The sequence below is a fragment of the Condylostylus longicornis genome, unplaced genomic scaffold, assembly GCF_029603195.1.
Source record: "Condylostylus longicornis isolate FDR11 unplaced genomic scaffold, ASM2960319v2 ptg000031l, whole genome shotgun sequence".
Classification (NCBI taxonomy): domain Eukaryota; kingdom Metazoa; phylum Arthropoda; class Insecta; order Diptera; family Dolichopodidae; genus Condylostylus; species Condylostylus longicornis.
Genome location: NW_026578000.1, coordinates 8,324,296 through 8,347,229, shown reverse-complemented (window position 1 = coordinate 8,347,229; position 22,934 = coordinate 8,324,296). Strand labels below are relative to the sequence as shown.

General features: G+C 25.0%; 2 protein-coding genes across 4 annotated transcripts in view; one reads left to right on the top strand and one right to left on the bottom strand.

The window, feature by feature from the left end:
- Positions 1-22,934, bottom strand: part of LOC129608204 (6-phosphofructo-2-kinase/fructose-2,6-bisphosphatase-like) — a 122,824-nt gene that overhangs the window by 62,974 nt on the left and 36,916 nt on the right. The gene's annotated exons all lie outside the window — the stretch shown is intronic.
- The window catches only part of LOC129608206 (alpha-N-acetylgalactosaminidase), an 84,994-nt gene that overhangs the window by 49,044 nt on the left and 13,016 nt on the right, over positions 1-22,934 (top strand). Inside the window, exons 1-2 of one of the 2 annotated variants that reach the window (XM_055519563.1) lie at positions 21,596-21,696; positions 21,913-22,441. In XM_055519563.1, the coding sequence (XP_055375538.1) occupies positions 22,164-22,441 (278 nt within the window). In that variant the 5' untranslated portion in view covers positions 21,596-21,696; positions 21,913-22,163. Of the gene's footprint in view, positions 1-21,595; positions 21,697-21,912; positions 22,442-22,934 lie in introns of those variants that run through there. The other variant, XM_055519562.1, reaches the window with a different exon arrangement.

Genomic DNA, 22,934 nt, shown 5'->3' with positions numbered 1-22,934 from the left:
CATTAAATCAGCATAAATCTTCAATTTTATTGATCTGCGGTTATCGATTTATCTATTGAGAATAAATTTTTTGCCTTAAAGACGGCATTGTACTCAGAAATTTTATGCATATGCTAATGTAAGTATGTGAGTTAAGGTTCCTATACAATTTTTAATCTAAACACATATCTTTCATTTAATTTTGCAATATTTTTACCCTATGTTATAAAGATCTTGAATATTCATTTTTTCGAACAATTTTTTTGCTAATTTTTTTAAGTTTGCAATTAAGCAGGAGACAAGAAAAAATTCAATACCAAATTCAGCTGAAATCAAATAAACAAACCCAAGAAATTTTTAGGATAAAATGTTAACTATACGAGTGCCTAGTTATTATGAATACAGTAATTAAAGAAAATGTATGCTATTTTGAGAATTGATGCCCCCACTACGTCATTTCGGTGAGTTATGAATAATAAATCACTATACACTCTGTCTCTTTCAGGTTGTATTTTCTAACTGAATTTGTAAAGACGGCTCTATATAGGACTGTAGAGGTGGTTGGTGCGTTGCTCTTATGGGAACTATGTTATAGTTGACTGTACAAATAAGAATTCTGAAAAGTATTCTATATATGTTGATAACTTCGCACCAATTGTTGACATTTAAGTATTCAAAATGACATTTAAGTATTCGTTCGTTTGATGAAATTTGTGCAGAGGCTCAAGCTTCATTTGAAGATATAAAAAAAAAAAATTCAAACCAAGATTTACTCGGCCTTTCCTCAATTTAAATTAATTTTTTTATTAAACGAAAAAAGAAGCAAAATTTGAATTCTGTTTTTTTTTTTCTTAAAAAATCACAAATGTAAAATTTCTGAACTTACTGTACATATAAAAGTCGTGTTTTACTGTTCTTACTTTAAATATCGCGCGGTTTACTAGCTTTGTAACTTAAATTTTCAGGTTTTTTTGTCTTCTTTTTATTTTCGGTTACAAATATATAAAACTTTTACATATGTAAATGCAACTATAGTAGATAGACGCTAATCTACATAACATATTACTGTAAAAGTTGTACTTGTAAGTACTTAGTTAAAATCGAAGTTAGAAAATTTTTATTTTCAAGTAATTTTCTCTTGTCAGTGCTTTATGTTTACATTCTAATTGAAACCGTGCAGGTTTACTATACATTTTTTAGTATTTATATTAAACAATATGTATGTATACACATATATAGCAAAATTAAATTACATTTCCTCATCACGAAAGACAACAATTGCTATTTGATATGATAATTTTCCAATAATCATCAATTTTTAAATGAACATTTCTTTAGAAGCTGAATATAAACGAAGTTTCAATAATTTCGTACAAAAAAAAAAACTTCGTATTCACATATATCACAAAATTATTTAGGGTGGAATAAAAAATTTTTGAGTTTTTTAGAAAACTTAAAGAAATTCTTATTTTGAAAGTAAAAAGATTTGAGCAAGAAGCCATTATTTTTCGAAAACTTTGAGATTTGGATTCAAAATTTGTAATTGTACCAAAAGTCCGATATCCTGACTCGTATAATTTTCCCTGAATCCGCTACGTGCTTCAATTTAAATCAAACAAAAATTCGTAACTTTGTCTTTTACATATTTTATAAGCCATACTTATGACGTTTTAACCAAAAATTTTTATTGTGTTCTAACAATTTTTAAAAAATTTCACCACTTTTTAATATTATATTCCATCCTGATATTTCAAATACCTTAGTTTCAAAATATAATACAACTATGTGCAAATCTTTAACATATTAAGCACAAAATTTTATCTGCAAAAAATTCATATTGCATTCTTCGATGTTCGAGTACTTTGTAAATTTTCATATCAGACCCAGACTCTCTAAGGGAAAAATGTAAAATTTGCATGAAAAAATATTAATATTGTAAGAGTATGATTCTCTAGGCTTTTAGTTATTTATCTATTTTATTAATGTGTTATCTTCGGTTTCACTTGATTTCTAATAACACTTTCGAAAATTATAAACCTGGAATATTAAAGAAGAAGAAATTACTTGGATGCAATTAACTACAACAATATTATTGTGAAGTCTTTTTGAACATTTACGAAAAATTCTTGAGAGTTTTTTTTTGCGGATAATATTTTCTCATATGAAATGAATAACTAAAAATATTGTTGAATGGCAATTTAATAAATTTTTTACTTAAGGAAAAAACGTGTTTTCAATAAACGATATGAGTATACTTACAACTAACGACATTTTTTTTTGTTTCTGTTTACTTGAGACCAAATCTTAAAGAAAATTTATGATACATAAGTACTTATAAAGAAAATTCTCAATTTTATCAAAATTGTTGAATTCTAATAATGTCGATTTATGTGTCATTTGTTGCTTATGTCACTAAGAAAGCAATATAACAATTACTACAATACAACGACAAAAGTACTTCTACTTCGTCGCTGTACACAAGTACAATTACATACGTGGTATACAATTTGATCTAAAATAGTGATGGATAATGTCCAATATGACTTAACGAACAAACAATTTTGTTCGATTTTCAGGAAGCTCATTGATCAAATTTAATTACTTAATAATAATTTATTTTAAAATCATCAATTCTTAAATATTTTTCTTATTCCTCCCGCCCCGCCCGTGTCTTTAAAATTAACAGCTCTTTACTTTTATATAAAATGAATAAGGAAACAGACACAACAGTGCTTTTTTCTTTTATTTTTATAACAGAATTAAAAAATTAAATTTCCTTTTGTGGTTTAAAAATTAACACAAAAAAAACATATTCTATAGACCAGGAAATCTTTTGATTATGTTTTCTATTGCATAAAATTCCGAACAATAAATTTGATGTTAAAAACAGCTCATTTCAATTTAAAGTCATCTAATTTAGATTAAGATTCAATTAGCGTAGTTATAAACAACATCGTTTTTTTTTGTTTAATATACTGAAGATTTAAAAAAATGCATGCTTATATTCTTTATGAAGGTATTGTATATATTATATAATTATGTAGTAAACCACTTATTTAACCTTCAATTTATAATTTTTACCTATTTAAGATTACGCGCTGAAAAAAGAAGTTACAGTATATTTTTGATGAACTAATTAAACTGAGAAAATTTTAACATTGTTCAGAAAAGTAAAATTAAATAATATAAAAATAAAATTTGAGCCGAAAAAGTAGCAAATTTCAAAATATTATATGAATAATGTTTAGTTCACAAACACTACAATATAAAATTGTACAGTAAACCCTTGTTATGTGTTTCGAAAAAATTTGCAATCGCACCGAGCTAAGGACTTAAATTCAAGAAAAAACTTTATAATTCGCCCCTCAATATTACAAGCTTCATGTTAAACCCAATTTGTTAGTACACTTTAAAACGAGCGTCTACTATATATTATTGAGCATTAAAAATATATTTTATTTGTAACCTTTAAGTAAGTGATGATGACTAGCATAAAATATAATAACAATCACCCTACCAATATTTTTATAGAAATTAAAGAAATAGTCATAAAAACAAATATGTGCTTGAGGTCTGACACACAAAAAATAATAATTTCAACAATAAAGAAAAAAACAATTGCAACAAATTATATTAAATTGATTCATAAAAAAAAACAAAACTAGTATCACAACGTAATTTAGAAAAGTTTAAGAGTCCCACATATTGTATGCAATTAAAATTCGATTAGACAAATTATACTTTATATAACAAAGAGAAAAATCAAGCCTCTGTATGAGTAGAAGACAAGTCTTTTGTCTGTACTATTTAAGAAATACTTACGGGACCATTCCGAATTCAAAATTCATTTTTAATATCATCACATTTTCACATTAGTCATATAATTTTGAAGGACATCTGTTAACAAATTTTAGTACTATTTTTTTATTTTTGTCTTGAATTCTTTTTGTCTTTAGTGTTTTTTATTGTAATATGTATTATTAAAGTTTGTTTAAATAATTTATTGCTAGTTTTAAAAATAAAAAAGAAAAAAGAGAAAGAATTATAAAAATTGCAATAAAAAATAACGGTATATATAAACAAAATCATTATAAAATCTAGCTTGACCGGTTAAATGCCGCTAGAAAAATTTTTTTTTTAATTAAATTAATTTTAATTTATAGATCTAAGGTTTCTTTTTTGTTAAAAAAAATATAAATAAATTAAAACATTAAGTGGACTTTACAATAAAGGTAAATTTTAAAGTAGAGACGGAACTATTAAAATCAAATACATATATAAAAAATTTTTAGGTGAATTAAGGTTTAATTAGATTAATTGCTAGTAATTTGATTTAGTTTTTCTATTAAATGTTGGCATTTTAAAAATAATTTAAGTTGTTTAATCACGATTAATTCAACTAAAAAAAAGACTTTGCCATAAGATTAGCCAATTATTTTGAAATTATATTAGAAATTAAAATTTAAATCTTAAAAATATTTAGAAAATATAGGACAGTTAAAAAGGTACATATTATATGTGTTCGTATGTTTGAGGAATAATATTTCAATAAAAATTAATTTTTGAATACTAATTTAAAGCCTTGTAATTACTTGCGTAAGAGAACTGTTTACACATTACAGAACGGAAATTTTAGCATTTTAAAAAACCTTTTTCGCCCTTATACCAAATCAGATAAAAATAAAATTCGAATCGTACTAGAAAATGCCAAAATTTTGTTAGTAATACTCAGATTTATTATCTTCGTCATTACTATTAAATTTTCATAGTCCTAGACCGTTTCTTTTAGATTTTCATTTCCGAAATGGCTTGTTTTCTTTTTTCACCTAAGTACTTTGTAATTGCATTGTAAGAATTTCGGTGAATAGCTTTGTTAGAGAAGCAAATTTCATTCTGTTCAAAATTTATGCACTATAAACTTGTAAAAAATATGCAAACTGGATTAATTACAAAAAATAAAAAAAAAATTAAACTAGTAAAATTTGGTTTCGTAATAGATTACTTCATATTTTTCACTTTCTGACATAAGTTGTATATTTTTTTAAGTGCTCCCACAAACTGTTCATTAAAAACTCATTTTAACATTTATTTACGTACATATATGACATAAATTATGTGTTTTATCGTAGAGCAAAACAAGAAAAAAAACGCCACGAAGCAAATTAAATATTTACATAATATTTTTATCATTCAATTTTATGTTTTTCAAGTTATTCGCGATTTTTTCATTTTTTTAATAAGTTCATGAAACTGTTTCGTCTATTTTCAAACACTTTCATTACCATTTTAATATCTAAAATTCATAAATATCATGATGACATTGAAGGAAAAATAAACACTTACATACATAGACATACGTATGTATTGTATTCCTACTTTTTTCATGTTATTTCCCTTAACTTTGACATTATGTCAGATTATAAAAATGATCTCTTTGTCTAACTAAAATTTAGTAAATACAAAATGAATATGAATTTTGTTTCGTTTTTTTTATTTTAAAATATTTTAATATGAAATTCTCAAATATTTATTCAAAAATGAAATAAAGAAAATAAAAAAAGAATGGTTACTTTTTGTAACGTTATTATTAACACAATATATTGATAATATATGGTAACATTTTTTTTCACAATGCATTGTAAGTAAAATAACGTATAAATAAAGCAACATGTTGTCATTAAGTGTGAAGTACAATAATCTGTTTAGCATATTTTGCAACTATTTTTCTGTTGCAATATTATGGAAAAAATGTCAAAAATTTCTTTTACACATGATTTCGCATACCATATAGAAACAATAGAAAATTTTTAAGGTTATGTTATCAAAATTTTTCCATTTAAATCTTCTTTAATGAGAAATAAAAGAATTTCATTGCAACGTATTCAAATGTCAAAAACGAAAACAAAATTTATGAAAAAAATTTACTAACCTACACAAACAACAAATATAAATTGTATGCAAATTTTAGCTGTCAAAAGTATTGTTATACATTGTAAAAACATTTATAAACTTTAATTATTAAAAATGTTTGTAAATTTTAAAAGAAAAGAAGTTAAAATAACTTTTAGACCGTATTATGAATTAAGTAAATTTTAAAATACTTAGCTATTTAGCATATAAAAAGTTTTATTTTAATGACGAATCTTCCGATTAAAATCAGCATCTCAATTAAATGCTGACTTTTCTTCAATAAAAAATAGAAAAGGTAAATTTAATAAAAATAAATTTAAAAATAAATTCATAAATTATGCATATACATATGTATATTTATATGTACTCGTATATGTTTTGTGTTTAAGTATCTGCTAATATTTTATTCATTGCCTTTAATAACATCTAATTATCATTATAAATCAGTAACGTGAATAAGTGTTAACAAATGAGTATACTTTTAACTGTTATTCAAAAATAAATTATTTAATTTAAATTAAAAAAATTACGTTAAAAACATTTTTATATGACAGTCACTTTCAAAACCATAGCATTAAACGTCAACTCTTTCTTTGTTGGATTTTTTAACATAATGCAATACTACTCTTCTTCAAAAATCATCTTTTAAAAGTACATAATGTTTGATTTACGTAATTTGACAAAATTTTCTAGTTTTAAAGAAATAATGTGACTGCCGAAAATTGAAATTTCGGTAAACATGGGGGATCATAACTTCGGAGTGAAGAAGACAGAAGAATTTATTTTGACTAAATTAACCATTTTTATGCATATGAATTAAAAATTTTAAATTTTTACAGTATATAGGGTTCAAAACTTTTTTAAACAGATGCAGACAGACGTTAAAACTAAATATGTAACGTTTTAATTTGTTGTATGGCGTATGCCTCTCATGAAATTTTTGTTATGTTAAAAAATGCGTATATGATGCTAAGGTTATGGCTTACGACATTAAAACCAGGTGTGAAATTTAGTAAATAAATTAATTTGATTATTAAATAATCAACTTTATTTAACAAAGGAAATATTATGTTGCTGTTTTTTTATCGGATTTAAATAATTTTTGAAATATTAGCGCCTTTTTTCTTCTTTTAGCTTTATTATAAATCTTTTGCTAAAATTTTATTCAAATTTAGCTATGGTTATCGTTTTTTTTTTGTTGTTTTCTTTTGTTTCTTTTAATAAAATTGCTTTAATTATTTAAAAAAGGCACAGATTTAATTAATTACCTTTCACAGTTGCCTTTGATTTATTGAAATCTTCTATTAATGTCTATAAATTGAGTAATAATTATATTTTACATTTTATTACAAAATTCCAACTTCCTGGTACAAATTTTTTGGTTTTTGATTTTCATTTTTAGAAAATAGATGCACTTTTTTTTTGTTAATTCTGAAATATAAAAGCTCGGATAAAAATCGGTATAATAAAATTGAGATTAAGATCTTTTACTATTTCAGGATATTTTTAATAACTTTTTGTAAAAGTCTTACTATGAGTTTAAATAAAGAACTACGAGTATATTCTTTCAAACTTCTAATTCAATATTCACCCTTCTATCCCTCCTATATATATATCATTATGGTGCAAGTGAAAACTGCTTCCAATATAGAAAATTTTGTAATGTAAGTAGAAAATATAATTCTGACATTCATTTAACAGTTTGGAATAGATGTAGAAGAATTTAGATGCTTTTAGAAACGATTCATGCTTGTTTTGAGTTACTAAGTCAAAACATTCTTGTTCTGTACCTTAAAATTTCTACAAAAGAAAAATAACATTTTACTTTACATCATTTTTATGTAAATTTTATCTATGCTTACTAGAATATTTGTAAAATAAGTTACATATGTCATCTTTTACCGTGTGTAAGTAACTACGCGTATGCCTATGTGCAACTTATTGGTTGATTATAATGATTCCCATTAATGACACACTTTTTGCGGCAAATTTTAATTCCATTTCTACGCTCGAATATTTTTATTCTTTTCAGTATTTCAAAGTTTTACTTGACCAAATAGTTTGCATTTAAATAGTTTCATAAAAACGAGAAAAAATAGAGTTGATCTTGTCAACTCTGTGATACCCATACGAATTTGTTATCCTATGTGCGAATAAATATGCCATAACTGCTAAGCAATTTCAGCAACTTTTATAAATACATTGGCCCTACTAATATATTCGCTTGTGTGAGATTTCAATACCATAACTTTTATAGTTTATGAGATATTGCCAAATAACTTTTGAAGTTTTAGGACAGCTACCAGAAGGAGGCAAGCAATTTCAATGACTTTAATAAGACACGTTGGCCCTATCAATATATTCATTTCTGTGAAATTTCAATACCGCAGCTTTTATAGTTTCTGAGATATAGCCGAATAAATTTTGAATTGTATGGCAGCTACCCGAACCGGTATCCTGATCATGTCCAATTTAAATAGGGTTCCGGCACTTACTACAATAAATCATTTTTGAAAATTTGGTGAACTTAGCTCAATTAGTTTTTGAGTTATGGTTGCGACGGGCGAACGGACAGACAAAGCTAAATCAACTCAGAATTTGACGCTGATTAAAAACATACACTTGAGTCTATATCTGAGACCGTTATTTCTTAGCGTTACAAACAGTAGGGCAAATTTAGTATACCCTTCGAACATACGTTCGTACGGGTATAATGAATGTGCAATTCTCTAAAAGTCACCTTTAAACGAGCAGAAAAAAACTTTAGAAATAAAAATTTGATAAATTAATTAACTTCCAAAGTAATAAAAAAGTTCAGTTGAGTATTTAATAAACAATTAAATGTTACAAAACTCTTCCATATTTAGTAAAAATTCAAAACATTTTAAATCCTAACAACAAATCACAATTATACTCAAAATTAATTATTGTACTTTATAAACTGCAAAAACATTTAGACTGATGATTTGTATTTGACATTTCAAGTTAGAATCGAATCGATTATTTTAATCTTCAATCGATTTGTTAAAAGTTCAAAGACATCAAAAGCCATTAAAAATGAAATTAAAATTGCTTTATAAATTAAAAGTTCCTTATAAAAAATTCAATTAGATTTTTTTTTGTATTTGAGTTCCTGCTAGAATCAGAAATCAGAATTCCTCTACTGTCTACTACCTAATTCAATTTTAATTCAGATTTACTTTATATTGAATAAAAAATTTAAAAGTCATTTAGTTATTTTTTTTCATTACGATCATAAACTAATTGCAAATTGTTACTGCGATCATAATAATATTTTTTTATAGTTAAAATGAAAACCAGTTTTTTACTCTTTTTTTCATGTATTTTTTGAAAAAAAAAAAATATAAAAATTGTAATCATTATCATCACCAACATCATCGTTACCATCATTATTATTTTCATTTGAATTAGTGTAAAATTTTAAATGTTGAGAGAGAGTTTAAGCAGATTACAAAGAAGAATAAATTCTAAGTCACAATTATTTTCATACACTAATCATTATTATTTAACTAAACATATAGGTTATGTTTATTAAGAAATTAAAAGTTATTGTGATAGTATTTGGAGGTGAATAAAAAAGATCGCACCCACATTACCATGCATAAAGCATTATCATATATTATTGTAATTTAAGTAAGTAAGTATTCATTGAAACACAATTTATTAATATACATATTAACATACAAAATATGTTTGCACATAAAGTAAATGAATTCTATTATATTCAGCCCACCCTTTAACCTCACCTTGCTGGTTTTTGAAAACAAAATCATCGTCATCATATAATCATCATTAATGAACTGATATTATAATCGTTATATAATAAATATATGCAGGTACATATATACATACATACAAACACTTATACTAAATAGAGTTTAAACTCTTCAACAATAATCTGTATACATATAGATTTGTAAATTTAGCTCTTATTTTCTTAAAACATTTCTTATTTGGTTTTTCTTATTGTCACTTTTCCTTTTATTTTTAGTTTGTGTTTTTTGCCTGAAGATGTCGAGTAATGATAAATTTAAAGAGGCAACTGGTACAGAATTGTGTTAAGTTATATATAAATAGATAGAAGAATTAAAAGAGGCTAACAGAGGGCATCCCAAACAATAATAATGCACTGTAAAATCCAAAAAGTAAAAAAATTAAGCTGCATATTATTTTTGTCTTCAAATTTAAATTTGTTTTAAATTGCTATTTTTGCTTTTGTTATGACTGTAGCGTGTTTTATGCGCTATGGAATTTTGTGTTCTCTTTTTTTTTTGCATTTTTGTATTATTTTTGAAGTTATGCATTTTATCGCGAAAAACCGTAGATAAAAGTAAAAACTGTTTTTGTTATATAATATGCAGTTTAACAAAAAAGTGGAACACAAAAAAAAAATATTTTTATTTTTAACCATTTTTTTAGTTTTTGTGATCCAAATAAAAAGATGATCGATATTTGAAAATGTCTCCGAAGCAAAAAAATTTGTATATAAGTTAAAATTGTATAGGTGTGCAACTATATGCGCGTTTTAACATGGAATTGAGTATTTTTGCATTATGGGTTAGGTGTAGTCATCGAACATTGCCACAAAACGAAAATGTAAATTTATTTTTTCTTATACTATTTTCAATTTTATGTACTTAATTCATACGTAAAACACTAAAAAGGAAAACATTTCCTGAAACAGATTTGGTGCCAAATTGCATAAGATTTAAAAGTTATATATTTATGTATGTATACGTGTTTTTAAACTTGGAATCTTATCAGTTGACATTTTACATACCCATAGTATGATGATAAAGTTTCAAGTAATTTGTTATAGAGTTCTTTAACAGTTAACAGGTGAAGTTAAAAAGAATTTAAGGTTACGTATGGCTATCTCTTATTAAAAAAATGTTATGAATACTCAAATTTTTTAATTGCTGTGTTTAAAGAAAAGTTGCAATTTCGAGATCATCATTGTTTTTTTCTTTTTTGAAAATTTTCACTAAATACATAAATAAGCGTAAAAACAAAACGGAAAACGAAAATGACCAACGACTTCCGTTGTTAACACAGAACGTTAACTGCGGAACGGCAAAATCACATGCATTTAATATCGCACATACATGGGTGCAGATGATGTCACAAAATCGCCAGCATTAAATAGAATTTTTATCTATTTTTCCACCGTCGCTTGAATTCGCGGCGAGAATTTTGACATTTCGCAGCAGAATATCGTTTTGTTTTATTTTCATCTTTAGTGTTAGACTGTTGTAGTCAACATAAGATTTTATGAAACACGTTAGAAATCATTCCTGCATTCATTTTTAATTAAGACTTAAATTTAATTCACTACGCACTTGAAAGTATTATTAATTTATTCAAATTAAAATTTATTAATATTTAAATGAAATATTAATAAAAAAAAGTAATTTTGTAATATTAAAATCGTTAAAAGAAATATTACACAATAATTTATATGATTGCAATGCGCTTCCAATGTTTCGTCCAATACTCACTTTTAATTAGATGCAATTGAATTGAATTTTTTTTTTCATTTTCTTCAATATTGACATCATTATATTTAATAATTTATTTATTATAAAATTATATTTGAAATTAAAAATACATAATTCTTATAAAAAAAAATTAATATGACCATGAAAATTCGTTTTCAAATTGAATCGAATTATGCGGCTAATTCCAACAGGTACGTCAGATATGTAATTTATAAAACAAAACTCAACACTCTTAGTAATTATTTATTTAAAAAAAAAAAGCTTCTATTAAAACAAGAAGATTATAAAATTTATTTATGCATCCTACTGTTCTACAATGGCATTGATAAGGCGGACAAGCTGTTAGCTATTTATTTTTTTTATATATTACAAAGGCAAACTAGTATTTTAATGTTATGTTAGCGAACGTCTGCAAGCTTTATATATTTGAATTGTAATCGGTACAGAGACATAATGTAATAATTACATACATATAAAAGCTTCGTTTTCCATGCCTAAATTATATTATAAATTTATTTTCACGCTAATTATTTAAAAAAAAAGGTATTAAATGGTTATTATAAGTGTTTTTAAATCCAAATTCTTAATTAAAGTGACAATATTATTAAAAGACAATTTCGTTTTCTACTAAGCTGATTTTTTGATATTTCAAATTATTTAGAACTTAAACAAACCTACAATTGAATGGCATTCTGTGTAGAAACGATAATTAAAAGAACTGGGTCTAATTGTTTAAGAATAATTCACCTAATTTTAAAAATTTTCGTAAATTTGAATAAAATTTTACAAAAAGATCAGAACAATTTAAGCTGAATTCAAAAAGAAAGTTACTCTTGCACCTTGTCAAATTACAAACTCTTAACATTGCTTTTGTAATTTCTCGATTAATTGTTTCAGGCATCAGAACTTTAAGAATACATATACAATATAAGTGAGCAAATTTGAATTTTCGTGCAATCATTATCCTGGAGTTAGCCGTAATTATTGTCTAATTATTTTAGTTTATTTTAAATTTTATGTACCAAATGCAATTTACATGTTATTGTCTTTTGATGTGCTTTAGTGTTAATCACAACATTTTTAAGCATATAAATAGAATAAAACGCTCCATTAAAATCATTTATATTGAGAGTACGCGTCTTTACATACATACATATATGTATGTAACAATTTGTGTCTATATATGTGATTATATAATAATTTTTTAATTCAAAATTAATGTTTTCTTTGTTTATTGAGTCTGAGATTTTATACGTAAGTATGTATGTGTATTATGTATGTTGAATGTTGAAATAAAAACAATAAAATCAAAGTTATTGTCACTATATTTTAAATAGCAACCAAATGGCATAACAACTAGTTTTACAAGTACTTTAATTATAAGAAATAAAATTTTATGGTCAAAAAAAAGTTTCAAATTTGTGTTTTTTCTTCTTTAATTTAATTAAGATTTAAAATTGTTATTTATTTTATTCTTTTATCAATTATTTCTTAATTTAAATTGGAAAAGATTTTAATCTTTCAATTGTATATTAAGAGTTCTTTTGTTCCATATGGTATTTTATTTCGAAAATCAAAATTATGCACACTCAGAAAATTTAAATGATAATTTTAAAAATTTATAATACATTTTTCACTTGATTAACTCAATGTTGTCAAACAGAGTTCGAGTATAAAATGAATGTAAAAATTTAGATATAAGATTGTCCCAGTTTTAATGTGAAAGATATTGTGTAATTTTAAGAAATCGACTTGTATTTGCTGAATAAAATAGTAATTTTAATTTAATTTTAAAGGTTGCGTTGATAAAATGAGATTAAGTAAAATTTTTGATTAAAATTTGAAGTTGTAAAGTTGGTTTAAAGTTTTGCAAATGGTAATAAATTAACAAACAAATAAACCTTTAATTCAATTTCAATTACAATAAATGACATATTTTTGAAGTACTTACTTCAAATATTCTCAAAATTGTTCATATGTATGTATGCACATCAAAACATTATAACTTAAAAATATTAAGTAAAAATTCTTGTAAAAATTAAAAAAAAAAACAAATTAAAATCAATGCCAAGTTATCCAACATATAAGAGTTCTAAAACATGCAACTCAATGCCATAAAAAAAACTTTGAAAGCAAGTAAGAAACAAAAGACAAACCACTAAAAATTAAAAATGCAGGAGATTTTGAAATCCAACCTTCTTAATAAAAAATAAACCATTTTAAAAATTCCATTTAGATTTATTTTTGCCTCAGTTATGAGATGATTTATTATGCTATCAAAATAATGCTACAAGCTTGATGAATGAGAAAAAGTCCTTGTAAAAAGCACAATCTATCGTGTAGCTTCTTACTCATTATAAAAGTTGGTTGGAAAATTGTTATCTACAAATAAAAGATTAAAAATCAGTTACGTTTTTATCTAAAAACTAGCAAGAAAAACAAATAATAAAACAAAAGTGCCCAAAATACTCGTACCTCGTACACCATACTTTATAATGCAAGAATTTTACAATTCTGTGAAATTATTTCAAAATTCTTACCAGAAAAAAAAAACAAAAAAATTCACAAGTTTTTCTACATACAAAACTTTGTGTGATTTTAATGTTTTTGAATTTCTGTTTTTGGGTTCACATATTATGTGAGATTAATGTTGGTTTCTAATTGAATTTGAAGTTGAATTGTTTTGAATTTTATAACAATCCAAAAAAAAGTGTGTAAAAAAACGAATAAAAATTACATTGTTTTGTTGCGTAATTAGAGAAGAAAATTATGGTTCTTTCGGAAACTTATAATAAAACTTAGACAAAGTGCCTATAAAGATTTTTATCTTATTTTTAAAATTATGATAAAATCACGTATTCATCCGTATGATATTTAAACACTTTTATTAATGTACTTAAAATTCGTAAATCGAATTATAATTTGAATCACAACTTTTTGTATTTATGTTTACTACAATTTGGCACTTTGCAACTGTAATTCACTTTGACAACGATGTACACGAACAGTATGATACTGCCGTAATGTCGAAAACGCTATTATGCAAACCTTAAGAGATATTTTTACAAAATTCACAAATCCTACTACTGACGGAGACTCGTAAACGAACAAAAGAAATTGATCCAACTTTTTTTATCAAGCTTTTGTTCTTCATAATTTTTAGTGAAGCCAAGAAAGGGTTAAAAGCATACATATACATATTTGCGCATACATAACGAAATTAAAATACGCTACATAAAAAGTGCCCTACCGTGTCGTATCATATATTTAAAATATTTTAAAAGCATAAATTTATTATAACTTTTTCTTATTTATTACGAATTTGAATGACTCCCGCAATTATTTTATATGTTATATGTTAAAATAGAATGTCACTTTTCGTTAGTTTACTTCGGATAATGTACGAGGAACATGACATACGAAATATTGTTTTTGTTTTTTCGATAACACTGTTGAACAAAAAACTTACAACTAGTGATCCAAAAAAAATTAAAAGTAAAACGCAAGATAATTTCATTGTTAGTGTATTAAATGCAAAAATTTTAAATTTTATGAAATAAGGTCCGGCTCGGTTTAAAAAAAGAAAAAATATAGTAGACAAAAGTAAGAAAAGAAAAAAAAATATAGTAAATTTAATCAAGAGTGAAAATTTTACAATATGGTAAATGTACTTTACATTCCAAACTTAAAAAAACTAAAATAAGCTATAAAAACTTGCACTGCAGGTGGTAAATCTAAAAATTTCAGATGACTGAATTAATTTAAAGTTATATGGTAAGGTTTTAGAAACTTGGATATGTTCAAAATATTTTTGATGGAAACCTAAAATATTAAGTGACATTAGCAATAAGAAATTTCAATCAAATATAACATGGTTTTCCTTTAAAACTATTATGTATATAAATTGAAGAATGTAGAATTTAAAATAAATTTTAAAATTCTAATTCAAGAAGCTTCTTCATATAACAAGAATTCCTAATATTGAATTTATAATTGACAGAAATTTTAGATTTAATGTTAATCCTTTGAGAATACAAGAATACTACTTATTTAATGATTTATTCTACTTTCAAAGCATATGTTAACAAATTTTTTTATATTATTTTAATTGCTCTATACAGTATAACAATAACTGGATCATTGTACAAATCAACAAAAATGCAATTTAACATTTTGTCATTTATAAAACTACTTGAAATCCATAATTTGAAATGGTAACATCTTTGAAGTACTTGCCATGCGCTTATTGTATTTATTAAAATTACAAAATAAGCACTACTAACCAGCAACTAGAGCCTTGTTATACGCGTTTGATGTTCAGCGATGAGACAAATACTAAAATAATATTCTTATTCGAATGGCTTTATCCGGGTGAATATCTACCTTTTTGTTTAAATTATAAAATTCATTATTCTACAGTAAATTATTTATTTAAGTAAAAGTCACTACAAAAAGAAGAAAATATTTATTCACGGAGTATTGGTCTGTGCATTCACTGGACATTGTGTTGCTATGATATATGTTATTTTATCTAAGCTTTGTAGCTATACTAACTTCTACTACCGAAACAATTTCTAAAACAAAAAAAGCAAATTCAATAACAGATCAGTTTTATAATTCAAGCATTTTTTTTGCACACATTCTTTCAACATGTAATCTTCTTTAATGGAATACAATAGTGATGATGACAACATATTATGTACGTCTGTATAATGATTTGCGAAATATTAATTTCGTATTTCATAAGAAATAAACCTATTGTGTAATATTTCTGGATCAGCTTCTGATTTTTTTATACCTCAACAATTCAATTCACGTTTACCTATCAATTAAATCTTTTGTTCTGTTCTATATTTTCACATTAATTTACGGTGTACCAAATACCATTATGTATATCAGGATTTAATTGTTATAATAAAGACTGATGATAATCATCCAATATAACATCAGTAGATCATCAATTATTATGCAACAATATATTGTATATAGTCATTATTTTAACAGACATTGAACCAATTCATAAATCAATTGCACAATGCCACTTATATGTTTATGAATGTACCCGTATTGTCAGTTTGTATATTATGCAGATATATAATGCAGGAGTTTTTGCTTATATTTAAATATACAAGAAAAAGAAGTTGTTTTATAAGTCACAATAATAATATGTCATGTCTTTTTTATTTTGTACACAAAGGTATATACAAAGGCTTGCATTGTAAAAGTTTCATTAAGCAACTTCATATATGAATTTTTTTTTCCTTGTAAACAAACAAAAATATTATAAATTTTAAAATTGATGAGAAATTTTGACATAAATAGAGTTTACTAAATAATGTAAACAACTTTATTGTCAAGATTTGTGGCAGAAATCTTAATAAAAGTTATGAATATTATGGAATATGAGGAAAATTGTGCAATTTGTTTTACAACTTAAGCCCAAAGACAAAATATATTTGAGTACCCCTGCGCGATCTATTGGAATGAGAATGTGTTATTACTTATCCCGACTATTCTTTGATATATAGAATGGTGTATTTGAAAGTGTTATATGTTACAAGTTTTACCTAGTCTTTAATTGGACGCAAATACTGTATCACGTAAATATCTACATTATTTATTATTTATTCGGCATGAGCACGATACGATTATTGTTATCGCTAATGTTTTAGTAATTGCTCGCATTCAAAAATGTCACTAGATATTTATACTTTATTCTAAAACTTTTAAAAAACAGTACATATTTATGTATGTAGTATGCAAATGTGAGATATTTTAAAATATTTCCTAAACTTCATCTGTCAATTTATAGGTAGTGTCACATGAACATTTGAACAAAATTGAATGTACTTTGAATATGACGTAGTCTGAACACAGATTTAATAAAAACAAAAAAATAATAGTAATCTCATCTTGTTGCTAATCAAATGTAAGTTATATTTAAAGTTTTACAACCATACTATACACAAAATACACGAATCATTAAAGTAAAATTATTACTAGAATAAAAATGTTTAAAAAAAAAATACATTCATACATTACTTTGTTTAATAGCAAAGCGAAATATAAGCATAAGAAGACAATAACAAAATGACTGGAGACACAAAAAACTTCAAATTTTTCGCAATCTGAAAAATAAGTTGTTGTTTTACGGTTTTTCCTTTCTACTTCTTCTAGAAATCTGGTACCATTCCTATTACAACTTAGCTGTTTATAATCAGCCATTTTGGCTAAATTTTAAATTTTAGGAAAGAAGACATGCCAAATGATGTATGGTGCATCATTGTGCTGCTGATGGGAATTTTTTGTTGTTTTTGTTTTTTTGCATTTTTTCTCTTTGTTAAGAAGTTTGACTTGAATAGACTTGAAATGCAATGTTATTGTTGTATTGAAACAGTTTCTTCTTTTTTTTTTAATAAAATTTAATTTTGATTTAATTTTTCTCATCTTTTTTTAGTTTATTCCTAACAAGGTGAACTTATGGTATTTAGACAAAAAACAAAAAAAAAGATTCATTTAGAAAAAAATAAATAACTTCAAGTGATCGAAATAAAATATCGACGATTTTTGCTTTTTCTTTTTTTTTTTGTAAAAATAACAAAATAAATCAATTACGATTCTTGGAGTCTTAAATTCAAATAAAATTAAAATATTTTATGAACTTGTTATTTTATTAATATAGCGAAATTAAAAATATTTCAAACGTTTTATTTAATAAGATTGTTTAATAAATCGGACCATTTTATTTTGACATTTCAAGAGAATTACATACATACATACAATACGATTCCGCCGAGACAAACCTGGCCTCCGATAACGTCGGAGGCCGATCCACCCGTTTTCACATACGGAGTTTAACCTGAGCAATTAAATGTTGAAGTCTCTTTTCTTTACCTGTTAACTGGAGTGTCTTTCAGGCAGAAGTAGTTGCGATTGGAGAGTCTCTGTGACGGCTTGGCGATAAGGTAATTGCCAGCAAATAGGCAGAGTTAGTATTTTCATAGATTTAGACAGCAAGGCTGCGATAAGGAAACTAGAGTCTTAGATCTTAACGTTCTGAACAGTCCTAGATTGGAGATTGTCTCTTAACGAGATGGCGGGTACCTAGAATTAAATTTGTTTTGGGTCCCCGAGCACAGTTCCACTGAAGTGTAAGAAATTTCGAAACATGGAACAACCTTTGGGATTCTTCCTGGTAAAAAGAATCTGAACACGCCTCTAAGTATCCACAGGCTTTTATTGTGCAACTCGACAGTGGAATGGGCCAACCTTAGATGGGCAGGTAGAACAACTTTGTTAACCTAAATTGGCACCCTGTAATATATTTAAATAAGAATTTTCAAGGGAGGCAAAGTTTAGTCGAAATTATTCTATAATTGAACTCTTCCCTACCGTTGCGTTGCATATCGAACATCCAGTTTTGAACTAAGAGTCAAATTGTTTATAAAATTTAGGGTGCGGAATTTAAAAAATTGTATTGTTTTTCATATGAAACTAAAACAAATGCTATGAATTTTGTCTAGTCCTTGACAAAATACATATTTAATGCAAAACTATTTTCCATTAGTATTTAAGTGAATAAAATTAATTTAAGTTCAGCATTAGACATGAAATAATAAATTTAATAAAACAAGTTTTCCATCTTAACATAATTTTCAACATCGTTTCTCCAATTCAATTAAATACCAGCATCTTCGCTTATAAAAATAAATAAATCATTGTAAAATAAAATAATTTTTATTTTTTCGTAATAAGCATATTTTAAATTCGACATACTTATTCAATAATTTTATAGAAGTTTTTTATACATGGATGTATGTATATATGTAGTTATATGAAATAAAAAATTATTAGCACCGGATTGGAATAAATCAGAATTAGTGTTGTACAAAAGATTATTTGAAATCCAAGTTTCAGGTTAAATTTTTGATTTAAAATTAAAAACGGACGGAATAAATGTTAATTGTTATTTCAAAATTTTGAGAGATTTATTTTTGTTTACTTCACAGTTGGCAAAACGAAAAAAAAAATAAATAATTAATCTTAACTTTGTCTCCGTTACAATACTGCAATATTACGCAATAATAAAATCAAATATGCATCTATATGTAAGTACATACGTATATAGTTTTCAAAGATACCGCAATAATAAACTAATCATTCAATACAAGTTTATGATACTAAATTTACTTTTACAAACAAATAAATCCTCCTACATGATACCTTGCAAGTGACATTTATGAAGTGAAATGAAATTTTAAATAAAACAAATTGTAACTTGTTATTTTAAAAATACCGTAATAAGAACATTACAAACACGAAAATATGTGAATGAATAAATAAATATAGAATGCAATTATAGAACGTTTAAAAGAAATCGTGCATACTAAATTTACTAACTATAAGTTGGAATTTATTTAAAAAAAATTTAATAAAATTATTAAATGTCACTAAGAATAAAATAAAATAACAGAATATTTTGGATTTTTATAGTTTTTGGATTAAAATATTTAGGGAAACAATTAATCACACTCAAAATGGTTAAAATCAAATGACAAATAAATTTAAACCATAAATTGAATTTTACGAAAATTAAATCTTTACTTAATTATCATACAACTTTAGACTCTAGTGCACTCAGATTATTCCTCTCATCGTGTCTTTCTCACTGTACTTATAAGTTTTAAGTAAACACTACACACTCTCTTTTTTCTTTTTATACCCGTACGAACGTATGTTCGAAGGGTATAGTAAATTTGCCTTACCGTTTATAACGCTAAGAAATAACAGTCTTAGATATAGACTCAAGTGTATGTTTTTGATCAGCGCCGAATTCTGAGTTTATTTAGCTTTGTCTGCCCGCCCGTCCGTCCCAACGATAACTCAAAAACTAATTGAGCTAAGTTCACCAAATTTTCACAAATGATTTATTGTACTAAGTGGCAGAACCCTATTTAAATTGGACATGATCGGGGTACCAGTTCGGGTAGCTGCCATACAACTTTAAAATTTATTTGGCTATATCTCAGAAACTCTAAAAGCTGTGGTATTGAAATTTCATACAAGCGAATATATTAGCAGGGCCGATATGCTTGATAAAATTCGTTAAAATTTCTTGGCCCTTTCTGGTAGCTGCCATACAACTTGAACAGTAGTTTGGCACACACAGTATTTTGAAAAACACAGTACTGACATTTTACATAAATTAATATGGTAATACGGCAACTTAAAGTCATAGTCTGCCCCATAGTCAGTTATGGCATATTTATTCGAACGTATAGCATAACAAATTCGTACAGGTCAATTCTACGGGACGCGGTCAACTCTTTTTTTTCTCGTTGTGTTTATTTTTACGCAAAAACTCAAAATAAAAATTTCATTACCTTTTTATAATTTTTAAAGTTTTTATTAAATATTTCTTATTTGACATAAAAATAAAATTTAAGATGGCGTTATAATTAATTATTGTATACGTTTAATATCAAATCACATCTTAAAATCACGAATTATTTATCGCATTTTTTTTTTAACTTCCAAATTCAGTTTTATTTTGTTTATATTGCAATATTTTTTGATTTGTTTTTGATTTAAATCACAATTGTGTTAACTTGAAAGATTTTTTTGTTAGTTTTTGATTTTATTAAAAATCATGATTACAAATATAAACTAAATTTTATCATAAAAAATTTAAAAAATTTGGTAATAATTTTTTCACTTTCGATTTTGATGATCTGTCAAAAATATATTTTTAGGTTTAAAATCACTTTGCTTGCACTATTCATTCATAAGTTTGTAACACGATGTAGCCTTTATAAGCGGTTTTTTTCTGTTTTAAAAAAAAGAAATTTCCAAAAAAAAAATTTACAAGAAATTACAATGACAAGACAATGAGTATAAGAACACCATGTGGATTTTATAATAATTTTTAAAAAATATACAAATATTTTCATTACACTCTTTGATTAGATAATTTTTTAAAATTTATTGATAAAATTATTGATTTTAGGATAAAATATGGCGATAAACTATATGTAAGCAAACTATTAACTTTCTATAAAAAAACGTTTTCTAGCTATAGAAAAACACATTTTGTAATTTAAAAATTAAAAAAATTTCCATTTAAATAATAGAAAAATTAGAGAAATTCACTTATAAGTAAGTACGTTTTTAAACCGGTAGGGTTAGAAAGAATAATAAAATTTTACATTATACAACAAGTACATTAAGATTAATTGTGAATGTACGAATTGTGAATTTAATTTGACATTTTGGAGTTTTCTTAAAAAAAGTAAAATAATTTTAATTTATGGATTGTAAGCAATAAAAATATCGTAAAATTTGAAAAAAATGTTCTCCTATTTCCAAGTTCAAATAAAAAAAATGATTACTTATTAAATTTTAAATGTGATTTAAAGTCAAAGACAAACCATAAAAAATATAAAAAAAAATACTTTTTTTTTTAAAAAATGACATCTAATTTTGTTTTTCTTTTGTTCTTTTACAGCTTGTTTTGGTGAAAAGAAGTTTTAAATAAAAATTTTTCATCCCCCCTGAAAATCATTTTGACCAAAAAATTAAATCCGAAAGAAACAGGTAAATGTTACCATCATATAAGGTGAAAGGATTACAACCAATTTATTAATAAAAAAAACAAAAAGCGACAATAAAATAAAACCGGTAGTGGCGCCAAAATTAAAAAAAAAATATTGGAATTTGATAAAAAGCAGAATAGTAATAAATTCTTCTAAATAAATTATGATAATAGGGGAAAAAATGAATTTATCAAAAAAATCTCACATAAATAACATTCCAATAACAAGAACAACAACAAAAAGGCCACCAAATCTTTTATCTGTGATAAATAAATTTTCACTTTTAGTGTTTTTTGTAATTCAATTAAACATTTTGAATGAATTACAACATGTAAATGCTTTAGAGAATGGATTAGCTCGTACACCACCAATGGGTTGGTTATCATGGGAAAGATTTCGTTGTAATACAGATTGTGAAGGTGATCCAGATAATTGTATAAGGTGAGTTGAATTTTTTTTTGTTTGATTTTTAAAATACATTTAGTATAAATTATATTTTAATTTTAGCGAAATAAATTTTTTTTGGTAGGAATTCTCAAAATATTCTATGATTATTCCAAAAAATTTGCGATTCAAAGAATTAGTATTGGAATTAATGTATGGCAAGTTGAATAAACTTCCACAGAAAATTAACTTATTACCTCAATTTTATTCAAAAACAAAAATTCTTAAATTTACATTATTTGTACTATAATTGTGTGGCAAGGTTAGGAAACTTTAATTTTTTGAAATTTCAAATTTTAAATGCCTTGTATACCAACACTGTGTATTGTTCTTGTTTCAATCAAAAATCTGAAGACCTGTAATTAAGAGCAATCAAAAAAGGTCTTTTCCCTTCTTTTCGATTTCAATTATTCCACATTATACGAAAAAACAATTATTTTTAGGATAAATTTTTAACAAACTCTGCATACAGTATATTAACCATGTACAT